The 22058-nt window shown below is 41.0% G+C and overlaps 2 protein-coding genes across 2 annotated transcripts in view; one reads left to right on the top strand and one right to left on the bottom strand.

Moving 5' to 3' along the window:
* The window catches only part of cxxc4 (CXXC finger 4), a 49264-nt gene extending 42181 nt beyond the window's left edge, over positions 1–7083 (top strand). The window contains exons 3-4 of the mRNA XM_084080508.1: positions 1510–1572; positions 6976–7083. Coding sequence (XP_083936634.1) covers positions 1510–1572; positions 6976–7020 — 108 coding nt within the window. The 3' untranslated portion in view covers positions 7021–7083. The remainder of the gene's footprint in view (positions 1–1509; positions 1573–6975) is intronic.
* Positions 1–22058, bottom strand: part of npnta (nephronectin a) — a 491735-nt gene that overhangs the window by 356975 nt on the left and 112702 nt on the right. The window lies entirely within an intron of this gene.

Below are 22058 nucleotides of genomic sequence, written 5' to 3'. Positions count from 1 at the left end.
AGGTGGGGCGAGCGTGAACGAGGTGCTGGTGGAGCCAGGCACTAATTGAGCCTTCTTTGTGCCTGGTCACAGTGCAGTGTGCTGGGCTGAGGGTGGAGGTGGTGGAGGGCTGCTGAGGTACAGCAGGCGGGGGGGAGGGGGGTGTCTGTGGAGGGAATCCAAGCTGCACTCGAGAGCCCTGCTGCCGAATCGATAACGAGGGAACTTAACAAAACAGGGAGACATGCCAAGCGTCCAGATCAGGGTCATTATGGCCTCTGGTGAGCCACACTTCCACCACGGGGATGGATCAATGGGAAAATATGGATCATGATAAACATTCTCATCCCTCCCAACCCCCCCGCCCACACACACACACACACACACCCACACACTATTTCCTCTCATCCTGTTAGCCCTAGCCTGGTACAGTATTGTGTTATAGGCAGCAAATTGTCAGGCCTCTCCCCCTTGCTTTTGTAATTTGTTGGCACTCGCAGGATGTTCGTTTTGTCAAGGTTGTTTTTTTCCCCCTCCTTTGGAGAGTGGTGTTATTTCTTTCTTTCTTGTGTTTGTCTGTGTTTTTTCTTTTTTTTTTGGTATCAGGGATTGGCTTGTTGCAGCTCCTTGCCATTGTTTGGACGTTCCCTAATTGCGTGTGAACATGGAAACGCGCTAAACTGCTGATTAGTCTCGGCATATCCTCTCCCCTCTTTAAAACGGGGACCTCTCCAAGTTCTCTCTGGCTCCATCCGTTGTTGTTAGCATCTTTGCGTAACTCTATTGTATTTCCCCCCCATCATTGTAACCCAATTCTACAATGGCAATAGATTTTAAAATACTGAGCCTGTGGCTGCCTCCACTCATATTAGATTTTCTACTGTCGTTGTTCCGCATGTGCGTCGTTCTTTCGGACACTTTATTATTTCTCAGTGTAAATGTGGTATAAATTCAAAGGAGTTAAAACAAACAAGAATGTGGTTTGCACTTTATGTTATGTTAATGCATCTACCCTTCTACCTATGCTTTGAGTCATATATCCATTAAGCCATTCATCCATCAATCCATATACTGTTGGTCCTTATACATCCAGCAACTATGTGAGACAAACACTCTCCTGAGTTCCTGGGTTATGCACACCACATGCTACAATAGAGCACCGAAGTACGACGTAATTTAAGAATCCTATGGGTCACGTTTTTTTCCCCCCATTCTGAATTCCCATAGACGTGTTTAATACTGTGTCATATAAGAACTGTGTTCCAAAAAATAAACAAATGAGCACTGCGGTTTGACTCATATGGATATGAAGCATCAACTGACGGCGAGAAAACGCTAAAGTTACCGCCGGCGAATGAATTACATTTTTGCCAGAAACAGACTGTATCAAATATGAGTGACTGACTAATCGTAAACGATACAGAACCACCTCCCTGACAATAGTGCTGGGACAATTAGTTTATTTTCTTATAATTCTCACAATCCTTATATGAGACGATTCTAAAGATGACCCATTGTTATTCTCCATAGAGAGATTACTTCCGTGACCCAGGGGATGAACGAGTGACGTCAGGACTTCGGTACACTATACAAGTAGGCTACAAATCCTGTTTTCTGTTGTGTGTGTTAAACTTAGAGCCTGACCAATTGACCCATTTGTACAGTATATTGGCTATCACGTATACACTATGTTGTCTGATATTTGCTGATACAAAAACATTTTTAAGGAGCATAATGCTGTAAACAATGTGTTGGGTAATTTATAAATGGTTCTATTTGTGTTTTCACTTTTTTATTTCAAGTGCACAGAATCCATTTTATCGTTAAACACCAAAAATATCCTGCTTCCATTACAGTACCTTTGCCATCAAATATCAAGTGTTTCATAACCACAAGCAAGGATCGTGACAAGAAATGTGTTCATACAGTATAAGAATATTTGCAGATATATTGATATCGGAATGTTTTACTCCCTAATAATATTGGTAAAGGTGTCGGCCCCAAAAATGCACTTTAGTTAAACTCTTAAGCTAAAGAGGCCACAGTTGAATTGCCTCTCATAGGATAGTCAGAGACACAGGCCCCAGTTAAATCGCCTGTTATCAAGCTCCATAGCACCCCTTTTCACAGGAGCCCTACCAACAAAACTTGACAAAACTCCTTCTTTCATCATTGTAGTGAATATGTATAGTATTAGTAGAATTGTGCATTATTTCCCTTATGCTTGATTTATACTTGTTTGTGCAGCTTGTGAGCTTGTAGATTGGCTATTTTCGGTGAATGACACTGGCACGCAACTAAGTATTAATTCAGGCTTATAATTGGCAACCTATGAGAGAGCCAGTTAGCCACACATATAGTTCTCTATCGTGGTCGAGACTGGCTCTCCACTACATATTACATATAGATCCACAGGCAAGGTCCAATTGCCCCAGGTGCATTCTGGGATTCAATTCCACCTTGCCGTCTGTAGTTTTCTCAGCCATGACTTGCTTTTAAAGTATGAAACGTTTACAATGTAACAAGTATGTCTTCGTTATTCACCAAGGAGTGCCTCTCAATGTTGGGTCACGACCCAAAGTGGGCTTTGAGACACCCAGTGGGCTGTGATAAGAACAACTTAGGCTGTAAAATCCTGTGTATTCATCTGAGAGTGTTCAAATGTAACCAAATGGACCCGTAAATGACCCGTAAGGGTCAATTTTTAGGGTCCATCCGGGTCCACCCGCAACGGTCCATTAGGGTCCATTAGGTTACATTTGTAGACCCAGAGTTACAAATCGGTATGGGTCCATTTGGGTGCACTGTCAGAGGTAAATTAACATAATTGTCATACTGTGGCTTGCTGTGACGGGAGGATGTCTTTCCCAGGTTTTTTCGCCTAGGCGGACAGGGTTTTGAGGTTAGGTTTAGGCATTATTTCTGTGAGGTTAGGGTTAAGGTTAGGTTTAGGCATAGTTTTAGTGAAGTTAAATGTTCGGGTTTAAGTGCAATCAAGGCGAAACAACAAGGAAAGAGGGAGTCCCTTGCTGTGACATGACGAGAGAGTGACATTTGGATTTCCAAGCAGTAGCAAGTATCAACTAACAAGCTAACATCCATTGAAGGGTAATATTTACTGTGCTCAGTGTGTAAATACTGTGAAGATAGAAAGGATCGAAACGTCATAATTAAAGCATAGTGAAATTTGCAATGCAGTTTAACCCTGGCAGCTTGAAAATATTTTTATTTCACCATGAAATAAGCCTGTTGCAAATATCTTGGGGGTTTGCTCTTGACTTGGCAGTCTTTGTACTCTGCTGTGCTGTATTATCATCTTGAAAGGATCATTTAACTCACAGGATGTGGTGTTGAAAATAATGCTACAACTTAGTTTGCTATCTTTAGATTTACATAACAAGTGAATGACTGAGATCAAAAGCAACACGTTTACTTGTATTTGTGAATGAAATGATGGTGAAAAACATTTACCAGTGGTGTATTTATTGTGTTTAGTCTGTTTTAATCTCAGTATAGTGAAGTCAGAGGCCACATATGAGCAATGACGTTTCAATTTTATTCCATTCCATTGTGTCATACAGTATTCTATTCTATAAATCTACCTGTTAAGACCTACGTTGTGGCTTAACACAGCCTGGCATATTTTTCTTCACTTTGCTTATGATAGAAAGTGAAATCTGTATAGTGGAGCCGTCGGCTTATACCTAATGGTCAGTGTTGTACAGACTAGGCTACCAGTGGATGTGACAAGGGGTCTAGTATTGATCTATTGGAGGTTATCAGTGCAATAAAAAACACTCAAAGGTTAATGATCCTATTTAGCTTATCTTAGGGTCTCTGCCCCATCGCCCACTTCTTTTGGTTGTTTTCTACCCTTCAGTGAATAAGGTCTTCTCTGTATTTGTTGACTGTGAGCATGTGTTCTTTTATGCCCAGCTACAAAACAAATGAATTAATCTAAGAAGAAAAAGAAAAAACCCATAAAAATTGACATTTTAAATGCTACAATTTCTTTTTTTTAATTTCAATTGACTGTAGTTTGTCTTTTTTAATTAAAGGGACAGGTGATTCATACAGGTGATTCATATACAGTAGGTTGTCTAGATTCAATTGGAACAATAAGCTTTGAGTAGACCATCCATTGGCATATCTGAATCACATATGCATCTTTGTCTTATATGTATGTATATATTTAATATGACTTATTATTTACTACTGATTGTGAAGTTGTTTAGTGGCAATAAAGTTGTTTTGCGTTTTTTTCCCCCCGGTAAAAGCAAAGAATGTGGGCAGTCCACTCACCTGGATTTTTTTTTCTTTACAGAACACAAAGCTTTGGGGGGATTTGATTGTAAGCCAGCAGGGTACACATGGATCAAAAGACAGATTTCTTATTATCAAATACCATTACTGGTTAAAAGGGGGGAGTCTTTTTCTGTTTTCACTCTACATTAAATGTCTTCGCTGAAAATAGCCAATCTACACTGCCGATCTGCTTGTCCCCCGTGCACGGGGACGGGGTCCCCCGTTCGAGCACCAATATTTTAACTGTTGAGTTTTAAGGGACAGCTTGTTTGAGCAGAGGCTAAATTGTGTTTTGACTTTGATGCAATATCTTTTGTCAACCAGTAGTGGTCCTACCTAACCGCAGGTAAAAAATGTCTCAATCGACGAACTATAACCACAGCAGTAGTGTTATTGTATCAACATTACCATATCTCTGCTGTCTGGCAGAAACCAAACTCCAAAATGTTTATTTTTCAGGAAATGACAAAAACAAAACAAAAAGTGGAGTTAGGAGGTTTTGTTCACCATTGATAAGAACAGCTAAATGGACCTCCAAGCTCACAATGAGGTTGGAGGTCAAAAGGGGGTGGAGCCTGGCATCAGCAAAACCAGCTAACTCCAGAAAGTTTGAGGAGCCAATGGAGTTAGCTGGTTTTGTCAGAAGTGCTTTTTAATACTTTTCATTTTTGTATCAACACACAGACGTAAAGGGTGTTCAATAGCACTGATTTATGGGGGGAAAAAAGCAAAAGCGGAAAAATTGAGTTAGCTGGTTTCTGCCAGACAGCAACGATATATGGATTGGTCAAAATGTCATTTTATTCACACAAAAAGCTTTAAGGAGTATTGGAGTATAAGTGACCGTCTGTATTTGTTACAGTTGTTACGCTTGTCCAGGGAAAACTACAATGAATGATTTTGTAGGGGGTTTACTGTCTTGCCCCGCAGGCATAGCTCCATTGATTGATTGATTTTTGATTGAATACTTTATGAACAAGATTATTAAAAGGATCCCTGGCTAATAAGCCACCTATGCCTTAATACGTTATAATTGCCCCCATAACAAAAAATAAACATGAAAAACACCTTAAATATTTCCTTTATTTTAGAAATGGTAATCTTTTACTCAAGGGGGACAACTCCTGTCGCAAGTTGATGATGTAATGTGTCCATCTGTGGTCTAGCCCTATGACATGTATGGAATGCATGTGCAAATAAAACATATTTAAAATATTGTTTTGATATGTTATTCTTAGGAAGTATTAAGTTGTTTTTTAGTAGCACTTGCATTCCATACATTTCATAGGGCTGGACCACACATGGACAAATGACATCATCAACTTGCGACAGGCACTGTCCCCCTTGAGTAAAAGATGAACTATTTCTAAAATAAATACAATATTGTTTTTAATTTTTAATTTTAGTGATAGAGCGCAATTATAATGTATTGAGGCATATTAGGCTTATTAGCCAGGGATCACAAGTAGCACTGTCAAAAGTTATGCTAAAAGGATAACCCCAAAAAAGCCACAGGGGCTTGTTTCCATTGGGGTCGATTGTACTAAATTCATAAGACATACATACTTACAATTCAGTGTCAGTAAAAGCTCATTAGCAGCAAAAGGTATATTTACAGAAAAAGGAGGGGGGGAGGGGCGCTGTTCCCCCTCACTGCGGTACAGTACATAAAGCAGTGGTTCTTCTTGGAGTGCAGTGGACACTTATTATTAAAATGTTAAATTGTCCTCCTATCAGAATAAAGGGATTTTTGGGGGAGGGGGGGGGGGGTGTCATACACTTTCCATACGTTTCCCTGTGTAAAACAAACAAAAAACTAAAACAAATATTTTGCTAATTAGTTATGGGGATTGGTGAACGACTTTGGTGTTTTTATGTTCCTGACTACCAAATGAGTTTTTCCCCAAAAAGGGGAGGCTGTCACTCTAGCTGACGGGATTGGTGTGGAGACAGGAAAAGAGAAGTGGGGGTGGAGGGGGAGGGGGGAGCGGGGGGGGGGGGGGGGGTGGCGAGGGAGATTGGCGCTGGCTCAAATTGAAATGATGCACTGTTCCCCCTCACTGCGGCTGGAGCTCTCAGTAATTAAATGCCTCATTGTTGCTTCTTGGGAATTTGTATTGAATATTTCATCCTGCGTAATGATTATTTGGGTGTGGGTGGGACGTGGATAGTGTTTCACCTTGGCTTGTTCTTTGATGAAATATCCTGCGGGTTTTGGGTGACGGGGGGGGGGGGTTCGCTGTTAAAATAGCCCTCGCCGGTTGCGAGGACTTCACTTTTTTTAAACTCGCAAACCACTGACAAATACATAATTTATTATGTTTATTATGTTATGCATTTGTCATGGACGAAAGTTGACTGAGCACAGATATTGTTTTTTTTTTCTTCTTTCAGTGACTTTGTTATATGGGGACAGTACATAAAGGAGTGGTTCTCAAAGTGGGGTCCGGGGACCTCCAGGGGTGCTTGAGGGGGTACCAGGGGGTCCCCAGCTAAGGAACATAATGAACCCTTAATTCGTACACTCTCAGAGTTATGGGGGTCCGTGGCCTATCAAATGCATATCAAAGGGGTCCTTGAAATTACACAGTTTGAGAATCGCTGCCATATATATAAGGGACACGTAGCTCCTTGACTGCTGTGAGAAAGCTGCATAGTAACACTGTGTCCTTCACTTTATGTCTCCCGCAGAGAACGCCAGTCAACACCGGTGAAGCTTTCCGGTGGTTCTTCTAGAGCAGCCAACCATGGCCACCGACCTCCCGCCCACCACAGCCCCCCGGTCACACACGCACACACGCACACACACACACGCACACGCACACACGCACGCACGCACGCACGCACGCACGCACGCACGCACGCACGCACGCACGCACGCACGCACGCACGCACGCACGCACGCACGCACGCACACACACACACACACACACACACACACACACACGCACACGCACACGCACAGTACACACACACACACATCACAGGAGGGTAAAAGGTGGGACTCAGACTTTCTGCCAGCAGCTCTTGAGGGGCTCACTGAACCCCGAACCCCCCCACCATTACCACCCCGCCCCCCTCCCCCTCCCGCCCACCTCACCACAGAAGGAGATGGCGACGAGTGGAAGAGAAGAGAGGCGGACAAAAAGATGAAATGAAAAACATTCTGGGTGTTGGTTTAAATGCTGTATTTCCTTTTCAGTGTAATTATTGTACCTTTTGACAGTATCATAATGTATATTTTTGGTGTCTATGAATGTGTTTTTCAGTGTCGTGGCTGTAGCGAGTTTCTTTTTTTTTTTCCTTTTCTTTTTTTCTTTTTTTACAGCCGGCATCCTATGTAAAGGACTCAATAGACAATCATAACAATCATCCTGAATCCGTCAAACCAAGGAGGAGGAAGAGATCATGAGGATCGAATACATGATTACGGGGGGGGGGGGAAAACATGACTACCCACTCTACTCTGGAGCAATAATCTCTACCACTGATTATTCTTCTCCCCGTTTCATTTCAGTTAACTTTTGAATTATCGCATCAAGCCAAATTATCTTTACCCAGTTCTGTCTTTTGTTTTTGTTTGCAAGCCATTCCTTTTTCTCTAGTGTGCACCTCTGACTGAGTGTAAGACCATCTCGGGAAATGCAACCTTCAGAGGCACAATGCACACGGATGGTGGCAGCATTGGTTATTTGGTGGCTTCATGTTAAAAGGGGTCCTCTTCATGTCAACTTGACCACAGAACAGGGCACATTGTCTTGTGTGGCGAGTTTCACTTGTATAAAGTGAAAGAGGAACGTCACTCCATTGTAATGACTCAAGATGGCCAATTAGCCAGGCTGCTCTCTGATGGTGAACTTCTTGTGGAATTGTGTATTATGATTCTTCTAACATAACTGCAAAAAGACCAACCTGACCATATTTCTGTAGTTTTGTTCTTGGAACACTAAAGAGTCTTAAAAAGTCTTAAGAGGTAGGGATTAAAGGCAGTATAAGAGATTGTAGGTTATGTTTGAAGACATTCAAATTTAGAGTTAATTACAGTACAGTATGCATATGTTGTTCTGGAGCTAAAGTGACAGCCTGGACCTTTCTTCTGCGGACAGCAGAGTAAAACTGCAAAGTCCCTTTTCTCCTCCCACAGAGTAACGGTACACATTCCAAAATCAAAAATCACTCAATAAGTTACTCATTGTCTTAAAACCCTATTGTTGCATGTGTAAATGTGTTTTGGTTTTAAAGATTACTAAGAATTTGTATATTGTTGTTGTGATGCTTTTATGTGTTAAAATAAAAAAAGGACTTCTGAAAAAGAAACCCGGTGATGAAAATATTTTAATAAGAAAGAAAATGCACCCACTTTATCACCGCATATACTGTAAATAAAAATATAAAAACAGACGCGCCGATCAGCGATCGATCAAGATCATCCACACACTCTGAAACACACACTCACACTCACACACACACACACACACGCAAGCACACGCACACTGCAAAACAACAATCGGCAGATAGGGCAAGGAGGAGGAGGAGATTCGGGGTGAGAAATATATAACAGCGTTGGGTTGCCTCCCCAGTCACGTATTCCCTGGAATACTAAAATGTAGCATGGAGAAGAGTAGGTTCCCAGCAGCAGGCAGGCAGCAGGCTTTAAAGGACTACTGAAATCCCATGGGGTTTGTCATGCTGGAATGCACTTGGGGAGGAGGGGGTGGGGTGGTGGGGCTGAGTGAGAGGAGTGAGGATAGTGATGGTGAGGGTGGGTGGGGGGCGGGGGGCTGAAGGGAGACGCAGGCTCCGGAGATGGCTTGTGCAATTGAGCGATTTCCGGGTGGGGGTGGCGGGGGTAAAGGCGTGTGTGTGTGTGTGTGTGTGTGTGTGTGTGTGTGTGTGTGTGTGTGTGTGTGTGTGTGTGTGTGTGTGTGTGTGTGTGTGTGTGTGAGAGCATGTGTGTGTGAGAGCATGTGTGTGTGTGTGTGTGTGTGTGTGTGTGTGTGTGTGTGTGTGTGTGTGTGTGTGTGTGTGTGTGTGTGTGTGTGTGTGTGTGTGTGTGTGTGTGTGTGAGAGAGAGAGAGAGCACGTGTGCGTGTGCGTGCGTGTGTGCGTGTGTGTGTGTATGTGGAGGGATGAGAAAGGCACAGTAGAAAAAGGAGGAAGGGAGGACAGAGGCACATATTTAGGCTAAAGCTGAGAATAAGTGGGCTACAGGAGGTGGAGCAAGGTTGGAGGAGAAGGAAAGAGAGAGAGAGAGGGCAGTAGATGAGGAAGGACAGGAGCACATTTGGTTAAAGCTGATGATAACTGTGTGTGTGTGTGTGTGTGTGTGTGTGTGTGTGTGTGTGTGTGTGTGTGTGTGTGTGTGTGTGTGTGTGTGTGTGTGTGTGTGTGTGTGTGTGTGTGTGTGTGTGTGTGTGTGTGTGTGTGTGTGTGTGTGTGTGTGTGTGTGTGCGTGTGTGTGTGCGTGTGTGTGTGTGTGTGGCACACAGGGGAGAGAGAAAAAGACGGGCAAAGGCAGGCGTTGAGAGACGGTGGGAAATCAAGCGAGACCGTTCTCCTCCCGCTGTTGGCTGAGCAATGCTCTCGCCACATCACCACGTCCATTTTGACAATTGGAGCTGCTGGCTGTTTAGATCCAGGCAGGGAGACGTTTGGCAGAACCGTTATGTAGCAGCAGTGACAGCAGTGGGGATGTCTGTGGAGGTGAATGGTGATGGCAGTGGCAAACCTGCGTGGCGTTTCTGTGCAAAATCCACTGGACTGGGTGATCATAAGGCCATAATGTGCATCAAGGGTACGGCTTGGTTTGGCTTGGCTTGGCTTGGCTTGGTTAGGCTTGGCTAGGCTTGGATGGCAGGCTGGCTGGCTGGCTGGCTGGCTGGCTGGTTTGGCTTGCTCACTCGCTCACGGCGAGACTGGTGAGATTAAATAACATCAGAGGCTGGGCTCCCACTAATCCATCGCCCACCTCCTTCCTCTGCTACGCTCGGCACATTCTGGAACTGGGATTTTAAAACCCTCAGGCTCCGATGGTGCTTCTTTTCTTCACACAGGGCACACAGGGTTGATGGGTAATGGTGGAGGAGAGACACACACACACACACACACACACACACACACACACACACACACACACACACACACACACGCACGTATATATATATATATATATATATATATACTTGCTATGTAATGTGTTATTAACAAGGCATCATAATCTGCTTACAACACTGTATAATTTAGTTATAAGCACTCAGAAATAGTCATTGTGCTTGATAACAATAATATAATGACTTATATGGTCAAGTATTATAATACTTCATAGTTGTTGTACACTTTTGGGGTAAGGATCATAGTGTATTATAATTCTCATAGTTGTAATATATCATAATCCCTGTTATAATTCATTATAATCACTTTTAGAATCCATAGCGTGACTATAACTCACAATAAATGGTCATTGAATGCTTAAAAATAATAATTAACCCTATGCAATAACCAGTTTACAAGATCAGCAATTTGTTTGTTCATTAATGGTATACTGTACAGATAAAACTGCTGTTTGTGTACAACAGTAGGCTATGTATTAGCTACATCTTTAAATCAGCATCATATATGTGTAATATTCAATTTAAACGTTTAAATATTTGACACAATTGGCCTCTAACAGAAAGGCTTTTGATAGGAGTCAAATGGTGTCACATGTCACGTATGCACATATAGCCTTGTTGAGATTTCAAACATATTTTTAAAAGTAAATACTATGTTTTATATATATGTTTTTGTTCCCCCACATAATACGTATCTCTTAGTTTAGCCTCGCTTTAGCCCCTAATGACCTCGCACTACGAGGTCATTCTCTCTTGATATCATTTACAATTTACAATTTAGGCATTTAGCAGACACGCTTTATCCAGAGCGACTTACAGTAAGCAAGGTAAACACATACATCAAATGCAGAGACAGTGTAGCGCCTCAGTAATTTAGGATCTATATAGGTAAACCAAGAAAGAACCTTTGACCTGACATCTCCTGTCACATTGGTTATGTCCAAAACCACATCGTACTACATACTAGACAGTATGCTATTTTCAGCCTACTATTTGGTATCTACTAAGCAGTAGGGTATCACTTCGGACATACTAAAGAGTAAACAAGTATGTGATTTCGGATGGGGCCGCTGCATCCAAAATCCCATAGTATGCCAAATTACTTTTTATTATGTCCGAAGTGAAACCCTACTGCTTAAATAGTAGGCTGTTAATAGCATACTGTGTAGTATGTAATTCGTTAGTATCTGGTTTTGGACGCAACCAGGGTCTTCTTGCACAATGTACAAATTGTCTCCTTGAATGGTGGTCACATCAAGTTGTTAGTCAACTTGACTGACATTATTACCCAAATTAGTAATTATATTCAGAGATTTGGTGATCCATTTATTTTAGGGCGGATTCAGACTGGGTCCGATTGATTCGAACCGTTCCCGAGTACGATTGGCCTCTCCCAGCTGGCCCACATTGGCCAATATTCTTCCGTACCCGAGAACAGATCATAAACAGTAATGGTAAATATGTGCCTCATGGGGGCGCTGTTGACTATGGGGCTTTGGGAGATAGAGAATGTCATTCACAGAAGAAGAGTCACTTGTCAGAGTTTAGAGTGAATAATAAAGTTTGACTGTGTTCCTGACGTTGTCTTGAGTTATAATAATAACTGAACAACAATACACAACCAAAGCAGTGTGTGCGTTGGTCTTCGAAACCTCAAAATGTAACGTTGCCTCTGTTATTATCAATATGATACTGACGTCACTGACGCACCCTTGGTATTTTAGCAGTGACGTCACAGACTAATCCTTGGTATATTCATCCTAGTGGCAGCGTTACGCTACACATGTGTTTTTGTCTCCGCCAGGCTGAAAGGCATGGCGAGAGAGTATGTTTTTCCCCCTGTCCGTCTGTCCGTCCGTCCGTCTGTCCGTGTGTCCTTGTGTCCTATATGTGTGTTACCAGCTAATCTCCGGCACCGTTGGCCCGGTCGCTGCGAAACTGTGTAGACCCACTCCCTGGATGCCAATTCAGAACCTCTGCCCCACATTTTCACATGGGCCTGTCATAGTGCCACCAGGACGCCGATTTGTGCAAAACCTATTTTTTCCCATTACACCTACAGCTTTTAACCAAACGTTGTGCAAATCAGTACACAGTATCTCTATAGTCATGTGATCAACCCGGATCTGTCCGATTTCCCATATTCCATCCTCATTGGCTAAGGTTGGCTTCCAAAGTTTGCAGGATTGGTCCGTTTTGAACAAACTGCCTCAAATCATGAACGCCGCTTGCCATTTCCATACAATTGCACACGCATATTCCCACTAGGCCGAGGAAGAAATGCCACTTGAAAATGTTCAAATCAGCCTCATGGTGGCGCTATAACAGGCCGATTTGCATTTTTAACTATAACTGCACCGATCTACGTGAAACTTTGCACGCACACTCCCTTGAGGCCAAGGAAAAACATCTACACTGCATTTCTCACATCTGCTTTTTCACAGCGCCACCAGCAGGCCGACTTATGTAAAATACATTTTTGGAAATTATTCCTTCAGATTCTGTCCAAAAAACACGCAAATTGGTACACAGTATCTCCATAGTCATGTGATTCTGATGGATCTGTCCGATATTTCATATTCCATCCTATTTGTCTTACAGTGTCTTACACTATAAAAACTTCAAGAGTACAAAGAGACATACGATGGGAGTGGCTGAGAGATGGTGTAGCGGTCTAAAGATCAGACTCTCGGCATGGAGATAACATGTTCAAATCCGAGTCATTCTATGATTCATTGCTTTTCAACTTTACTAACTGAAGGCTGACATATAAACACTTCAAGCCTACGAAGAGATATATGATGGGAGTGGCTGAGAGATGGGGTAGTGGTCCAAAGGTCGCACTCTCAGCTCAGAGGTTCCATGTTCAAATCCCAGTTGTCCCATACTTCAAAGTTGTATTACTTTGAAATGTTCAAGGCCAAAATACAAAAAAGCAAGTCAAAAGCACGAAGAGACATGTGAAGAGAGTGGCTGAGTGATGGGGTAGTGGTCTAATGGTCGGATTCTTAGCACAGAGGGTTCATGTTCAAATCCCAGTCGTCCCATACTTCAATGTTGTAGTACTTTGAAATTGTCAAGGCCAAAATACAAAAAAGCAAGCCAAAATCACAAAGACACATGCAAAGGGAGTGGCTGAGAGATGGGGTAGTGGTCTAAAGGTCAGACTCTCATCACAGAGGTTCCATGTTCAAATCACAGTCGTCCAATACTTTGAAGTTATAGTACTTTGACATGTTAAAGGCCAAAATACAAACAAGCAATTCAAAACCACAATGAGACATGATGTGATCAGCTGAGAGATGGTGTAGGGGTCTAAAGAGCAGACTCTCAGCACAGAGGTTCCATGTTCAAATCCCAGTTGTTCGATGTTGTAGTATTTTGACTTTTTCAAGAACAAAATACAAAAAAGCAAGTCAAAAGCACAAAGAGACACCTGTTGAGGGCCCAAACGTGCGTTGGCTTGATCGGTTGCCTCTGCTAAAGACAGTCGCGGGTTCAAGTCCCATGCCATCAACGTACACGGAGGATCATCGGGTCATTCCTGATAGTTGAAGGTGGGGGGTTATGTCTGAAAGAACTCTTCCCAGCCAAAGTTTTACAGAAGACATTTTAATACACATAATATTGGAAAAGGTACAAACTTTGGCAGGTAAAAGTTGGAAGAATGTCCTAGTTGGATTTGAACCGGGAAACTTCTGGTTGCAAGTCCTGTATCTAATCCACTGCACCACAGTGGTTCTTACTTGCTCTGTTCACTACTGAGGTCTTCACTGAAAGATTAGATAAAAGTGAAAGCGCCAAGAAAAAGTTGGAAAAACATTCTGGCTGGATTTGAACTGGGAACCTTCTGGTTGCAAGCCCTTCAGCTAAACCACTACACCACAGTGGTTCTTCCACAGACTGTTCACTTGTGTGTTGTTCACTGTAGAACTGGTAGCCTGGCAAAGTGTGTACTTTTCCCCCAGTTTGTCTTCTTTGAAATCATTTGTAGTTTGGGAGATATTTAACTTTAAGCGCCCAATGCAATGTCAATGCGGCAATGGAAATTTAAAGGGAAACGAGTACAGGCTACTAATCCTACATACTTACTGCTAGTAACCCCATTCATACTTTAAATGTTCATCTTACTGTGGACATGTTTGCCTGAAAAGGAATCTTTGAAATGTTTAATAGTTTTAGAATTGTACTCCTTTAAAAGTTCAGAGATTTATAATGGAGGTCGATGGACGAATTAGGGACCTCAAAAAAACACTTTCACCTAGAAACTCCATTCAAAGTTCAAAAATTCCACCTTACTGTGTGTCGAGCCAAAACTGAGAAAAGCTCTGAAACCCTATCTGGGAAAAAGGTACATCCAAAATGGCTGCCAATGGCCTTTGGGACATCCAAGATGGCTGCCCCTACACAGGCTTTTGGGTGTCGGCTCGTTAGAGATTGGGTGTCGGCTCATGGCAAGCAGCAGAAAAGAAGCTGGAGGTGCTCAGTTGAGCAAACAACATTGGAGGGAGAAGAGCTCAAACCAACTCCAAAGAAGCTCCAAACCTCCTCAAGTTCCACACACTGTGTTTGGGTTCGACATGCCAATGGTCTGTAATGTTTAATCTCCTTTTGCTGTTTTTAAATGGTGCTTAAATGTTTGGTGCAACTGCTAAAGTTTGTTTGGCTTTAGAGCCTTATTGTAGTACAACAGCACAGCTTTGTTTTCAAATGTTTGAAGAATTTATTTACTCTTATTTGCTAAAAAGTAAAGTTTTAAAGGGATGATTGGCAAATGTTTGAAATAAGTTAAAGTTAAAATAAGTGTTTAAAACTACAAATGAAGCTAATGTTAAAAGCTTGAAGTTAAGAGCTGAAGTTTAATGTCAAAAGCTAATGTTAAAAGTACTTTATTTCAAAGTTTATAAGGAGGAGTAGGAAAATGCTGATTCACAAGCTCAGATCAGCTGTGTTCATTATTTAACGAGCTTCAGTTATCTCTTTAGAACTTAAATGGTCTCTCTAAAGAGTTTAAAATGTTTGTTTAAAATTTAACTTTAATTCATGTTTAAAAGTATAATTTAATAAGTTAATTCAAAGACTTAATTTAATTTTAAAAACTTAAAATGCCTAAACATTTAAAAGTCTAAAATGGACTTTATGTTAAAGAAATAATTTACTGAGTTTAAGAACAATTGAATGTTTAATTAATTTAAACAGGTTTAAATTTTGCATTTAAGTTTAAAACAGTTAATTTAAATAAGTAAAAGTAACTGTTTGAGTAAATGTTTTGTCAATTACTATGTAATAACACATTTATTCCAACGCTATGTTTTGAAATTAGAAACATTACTTAGAAATGATTTAAAAGTAAATGTTTGGTAGGTTACTACTTAGTAACAAACTTATTACAACACTTTGAAATTGTAGACATGGCTTAAAAGTTTGGAAGATGTTTTATTTTTCTGTTTTGAAATGGCAATGTTAATTTTTCTTCTGTTTCTTTTATCTCGAAGGTTTACGACCTGATGAATTGAAGCTCAAACAAGAAAATAAGCCAACAAAACTAAAGTTGGAATAAAAAGTTTGAGTTTTCAGAAACTGAGTTGTCCAATCATTTGAACCTGAACTGAACCTGTGGGTGAACTTGACACTGTGGACATGCATGCTTGAGATTTTTTCTTTGAAATCATTTGTAGTTTGGGAGATATTTAACTTTAAGCGCCCCATGCATTGTGGATGCGGCAAAGGGAAACGAGTACAGGCTACTAATCCTACATACTTACTGCTAGTAACCCCGTTCATAGTTTAAAATGTTCATCTTACTGTGGACATGTTTGCCTGAAAAGGAATCTTTGAAATGTTTAACAGTTTTAGAATTGTACTCCTTTAAAAGTTCAGAGATTTAGAATGGAGGTCGATGGATGAATTTGGGACCTCAAAAAAACACTTTCACCTAGAAACTCCATTGACAGATCAAAAATTCCACCTTACTGTGGACATGCATGCTTGAGATTTTTTCTTTGAAATCATTTGTAGTTTGGGAGATATTTAACTTTAAGCGCCCAATGTATTGTCAATGCGGCAATGGACATTTAAACTTTTACCTGGGGCTTTTACCTTTATCTAATATTGTAGTGAATACCACACAAGTTAACAAACGATGTCAGAATCTCTGTGGTGCAGTGGTTTAGATACAGGGCTTACAATCAGAAGGTTCCTGGTTCATATCCAACAAGGACATCTTTCCAACTTTTATCTGACTCTTGTGGTCTGTATCTAATATTTCAGCGAAGAGCGTACAAGAGACCAGAGAAAAAATGAACCATGGTGCAGCTGTGGTTAAAATACAGGCCTTGCACACAGAAGGTCCTGAGTTCAAAACCAGCAAGGACATGTTTTCAGCTTTTACATGGCGCTTTCACCTTTAATCTTTTAGTGAATACCATGCAAGTTAACAAAATAAGAACCTCTGTGGTGCAGTGGTTTAGATACAGGGCTTGCAACCAGAAGGTTCGCGGTTCAAATTCAACCAGGACATATCCCAACTTTTATCTGACTCTTGTGGTCTGTATCTAATCTTTCAGTGAAGATCCTGCAAGAGACCAGAGAAACTATGAACCATGGTGGAGCAGTGGATAGGATACAGGCCTTGCACACAGAATGTACTGAGTTCAAATCCAACAAGGAATATTTTCCAACTTTTACGTGGCTGTTTCACCTTATCTAACCTTTTAATGAAGAACATGCAAGTGAGGAAAATTAGGATGAATTCCAGTGGTGCAGTGATTGAGATACAGGGCTTATAACCAGAAGGTTGCTGGTTCAAATCCAACAAGGAAATGATTTGAACTTTTACCTGACTCCTGCACCTTTATCTAATCTTTTACTGAAAAAGATGCAAGTGGACAAAGTCAGTAAGAATTGCTGTGGTGCAGTGGTAAAGATACAGGGCTTACAACTGGAAGGTTCCCAGTTCAAATCCAACTTGGACATTTTTCCAACTTTTACCTGACTCTTGCACCTTCAAATCCCGCACATGCTGATTTGCCATTTCCAGGATTTGATTTCCAGGATTTGAGTCTTGAGTCCCAAGACTCAAGACCCAAAAGAGTATTGAGTCGAACCAATTACTCCCGCGGAGACATCAAATTTCTCTTTTGGGCCTTGAGTCCCAAGACTCAAGGCCCAAAAGAGAAATTTGATGTCTCCGCGGGAGTAATTGGTTCGACTCAAGACCCAAAAGAAGGTGAACTGACTGTAATGATTCAAAATGTCATATATAGAATGGAAACCCCATTCAAACTTTAAAATGTTCATCCTAATATGGACATGTTTGCCTGAAAAGGAATCTTTGAAATGTTTAATAGTTTTAGAATTGTACTCCTTTAAAAGTTCAGAGATTTATAATGGAGGTCGATGGAAGAATTTGGGACATCACAAAAAACACTTTCACCTAGAAACTCCATTCACAGTTCAAAAATTCCACCTTACTGTGGACATGCATGCTTGAGATGTTTTCTTTGAAATCATTTGTAGTTTGGGAGATATTTAACTTTAAGCGCCTCATGCATTGTGGATGCAGCAAAGGGAAACGAGTACAGGCTACTAATCCTACATACTTACTGCTAGTAACCCCATTCATACTTTAAAATGTTCATCTTACTGTGGACATGTTTGCCTGAAAAGGAATCTTTGAAATGTTTAATAGTTTTAGAATTGTACTCCTTTAAAAGTTCAGAGATTTATAATGGAGGTCGATGGAAGAATTTGGGACTTCAAAAAAACACAAAAAAATACTTTCACCTAGAAACTCCATTCACAGTTCAAAAATTCCACCTTAGGGCGCGCTCTCACCAAAAGTTGGCTGGCTGCTGTTAAACGCAGGTTGTGCGCGGCCACAGTTTTTTGCAGCCAGCGGATTCTAAAAAAACGCTGTGACGCACCTGTCACTCACATTCAAGACCGTCCCCGTAGCCCGCACCGCCACTAGACACTAGCCACTAGACAAAAAAATGTCTTTGCACTTTCACACTTGGGGTTTGTACATCTACTACATACACATTCAAATTTAAAATATAAAATACTTGGCCATGGCCACGGATGTTACAATCATGTACAGGTCCTCATAAATATCCGTATCTTCCGTATTGTTCAATAAAAAGCATTTTAATCCAATCAGTGGTCATTTTCTCCGTATGCTTTCAACTGCGCGACCCTAGCGGTTGAGAGGTGTATTGCACTGTTGGTACATTATAACTCTATGGGAAAATGGCCATCAATCGATTAAAATGCTTTTTATTAAACAATACGGAAGATACGGGTACTTCTGAGGGCCCGTACATGATTTTAAAATCCGTGGCCGTAGGGTAAGCACTTTATATTTTAAATCTGAATGTGTATGTAGATGTACGAACCCCAAGTGCACAAATCATAAAGTGCTGGGTGAGATGCAACAGCTACAACCAGTTGGTCCACTGAGAGCACCATGTTGCTTTCTGAGTCTTGGGACGGTCCGCCTTCGACTCACCCGATTGGACAGAGGGGGAAAATTTATGCTTCTTCGTGCAGAGCGGATAAACGCAAGGTCTGCGCGACAAGCGGAAAAATCTGCTCTTGCGTGAATCCACGCATTTGCATTGACAAAGCATTGGCAGATTCTGCCCCAGAGGTAAAATAAAAGTGCGGTGGGAGCGCGCCCTTACTGTGGACATGCATGCTTGAGATTTTTTCTTTGAAATCATTTGTAGTTTGGGAGATATTTAACTTTAAGCGCCCCATGCATTGTGGATGCGGCAAAGGGAAACGAGTACAGGCTACTAATCCTACATACTTACTGCTAGTAACCCCATTCGGATTTAACTTTCGTTTCGGTAGTGACCAACTTTCGTTTCGGTAAATGGTGAAAAAATAACTTACTAAGTCCAGAGCTCGATGAATGTTAGGGCCAAAAAAAAAAGTCACTACAAAATACTACCAATCAACTCTAAATTGCCTGAAACGTACTCCTAACAGGTTTTTGGGGGCCTCCAGACTTAGTGATTTTTTCGGATTTAATTTCGTTTCGGTAGTGACCAACTTTCGTTTCGGTAGTGACACAATGGTGAAAAAAACAATTCACTACAAAGTACTACCAATCAACTCTAAATTGCCTGAAACGTTCTCCTAACAGGTTTTTGGGGGGACGATTTTGGCCTCCACACTTAGTGATTTTTTCGGATTTAACTTTCGTTTCGGTAGTGACCAACTTTCGTTTCGGTAGTGACACAATGGTGAAAAAAAAATGTCACTACAAAGTCACTACCAATCAACTTTAAATTGCCTGAAACGTACTCCTAACAGGTTTTTGGGGGAACATTTTTTTTTTCCGTTTCGGTAGTGACACCATTGTGTCACTACCGAAACGGAAAAAAAATTACTAAGTCCAGAGCACGATGAATGTTAGGGACCAAAAAAAAAGTCACTACCAATCAACTTTAAATTGCCTGAAACGTACTCCTAACAGGTTTTTGGGGGAACAATTTTTTTTTCGTTTCGGTAGTGACACCATTGTGTCACTACCGAAACGGGAAAAAAATTACTAAGTCCAGAGCTCGATGAATGTTAGGGACCAAAAAAAAAGTCACTACCAATCAACTTTAAATTGCCTGAAACGTACTCCTAACAGGTTTTTGGGGGAACATATTTTTTTTCGTTCCAGAAATTAGTCATCCCCCGAGTATTATAGTTTTTTTTCCAGTTCCAGGAATTAGTCATGCCCAGAGTATGTAATGGTTTCAAACAAAACCATTACATACTCTGGGCATGACTAATTCCTGGAACTGGAAAAACGTTCCAGGAATTAGTCATGTCCAGAGTATGTAATGGTTTCAAACAAAACCATTACATACTCTGGGCATGACTAATTCCTGGAACTGGGAAAAAAACTATAATACTCGGGGCATGACTAATTCAAATTACTACACATACCTTGAACTTATAAATGCACGTTTAACCTTTAAATTAAACTACACTTACAGTATAAATACAAGTACAGAGCTCGATGAATGTTAGGGACCAAAAAAAGTGTCACTACAAAGTACTACCAATCAACTCTAAATTGCCTGAAACGTACTCCTAACAGGTTTTCGGGGGGACGATTTTGGCCTCCACACTTAGTGATTTTTTCGGATTTAACTTTCGTTTCGGTTTCGTTTCGGTAGTGACCCAATGGTGAAAAAATAAATTTACTAAGTCCAGAGCTCGATGAATGTTAGGGACCAAAAAAAGTGTCACTACAAAGTACTACCAATCAACTCTAAATTGCCTGAGACATACTCCTAGCAGGTTTTCGGGGGGACGATTTTGGCCTCCACACTTAGTGATTTTTTCGGATTTAACTTTCGTTTCGGTAGTGACCCAATGGTGAAAAAATAAATTTACTAAGTCCAGAGCTCGATGAATGTTAGGGACCAAAAAAAGTGTCACTACAAAGTACTACCAATCAACTCTAAATTGCCTGAAACGTACTCCTAACAGGTTTTCGGGGGGACGATTTTGGCCTCCACACTTAGTGATTTTTTCGGATTTAACTTTCGTTTCGGTAGTGACCAACTTTCGTTTCGGTAGTGACCCAATGGTGAAAAAAAAATTACTTGGTTAAAAAATACATTTACTAAGTCCAGAGCTCGATGAATGTTAGGGACCAAAAAAAGAGTCACTACAAAGTACTACCAATCAACTCTAAATTGCCTGAGACGTACTCCTAACAGGTTTACGGGGGGACGATTTTGGCCTCCACACTTAGTGATTTTTTAAGTTGCCTGAAACCACTAAGTGTGGAGGCCAAAATCGTCCCTCGAAAACCTGTTAAAAAAACCTGGAACTGGAAAAACGTTCCAGAAATTAGTCATGCCCCGAGTATTATAGTTTTTTTTCCAGTTCCAGGAATTAGTCATGCCCAGAGTATGTAATGGTTTCAAACAAAACCATTACATACTCTGGGCATGACTAATTCCTGGAACTGGAAAAACGTTCCAGGAATTAGTCATGTCCAGAGTATGTAATGGTTTCAAACAAAACCATTACATACTCTGGGCATGACTAATTCCTGGAACTGGGAAAAAAACTATAATACTCGGGGCATGACTAATTCAAATTACTACACATACCTTGAACTTATAAATGCACGTTTAACCTTTAAATTAAACTACACTTACAGTATAAATACAAGTACAGAGCTCGATGAATGTTAGGGACCAAAAAAAGTGTCACTACAAAGTACTACCAATCAACTCTAAATTGCCTGAAACGTACTCCTAACAGGTTTTCGGGGGGACGATTTTGGCCTCCACACTTAGTGATTTTTTCGGATTTAACTTTCGTTTCGGTTTCGTTTCGGTAGTGACCCAATGGTGAAAAAATAAATTTACTAAGTCCAGAGCTCGATGAATGTTAGGGACCAAAAAAAGTGTCACTACAAAGTACTACCAATCAACTCTAAATTGCCTGAGACATACTCCTAACAGGTTTTCGGGGGGACGATTTTGGCCTCCACACTTAGTGATTTTTTCGGATTTAACTTTCGTTTCGGTAGTGACCCAATGGTGAAAAAATAAATTTACTAAGTCCAGAGCTCGATGAATGTTAGGGACCAAAAAAAGTGTCACTACAAAGTACTACCAATCAACTCTAAATTGCCTGAAA

Source organism: Gymnoscopelus microlampas, assembly GCF_963454915.1.
Source record: "Gymnoscopelus microlampas genome assembly, chromosome: 2".
Lineage (NCBI taxonomy): Eukaryota > Metazoa > Chordata > Actinopteri > Myctophiformes > Myctophidae > Gymnoscopelus > Gymnoscopelus microlampas.
Note: the sequence above shows the minus strand (reverse complement) of the source record. Positions and strands in the feature narration are given on the sequence as shown.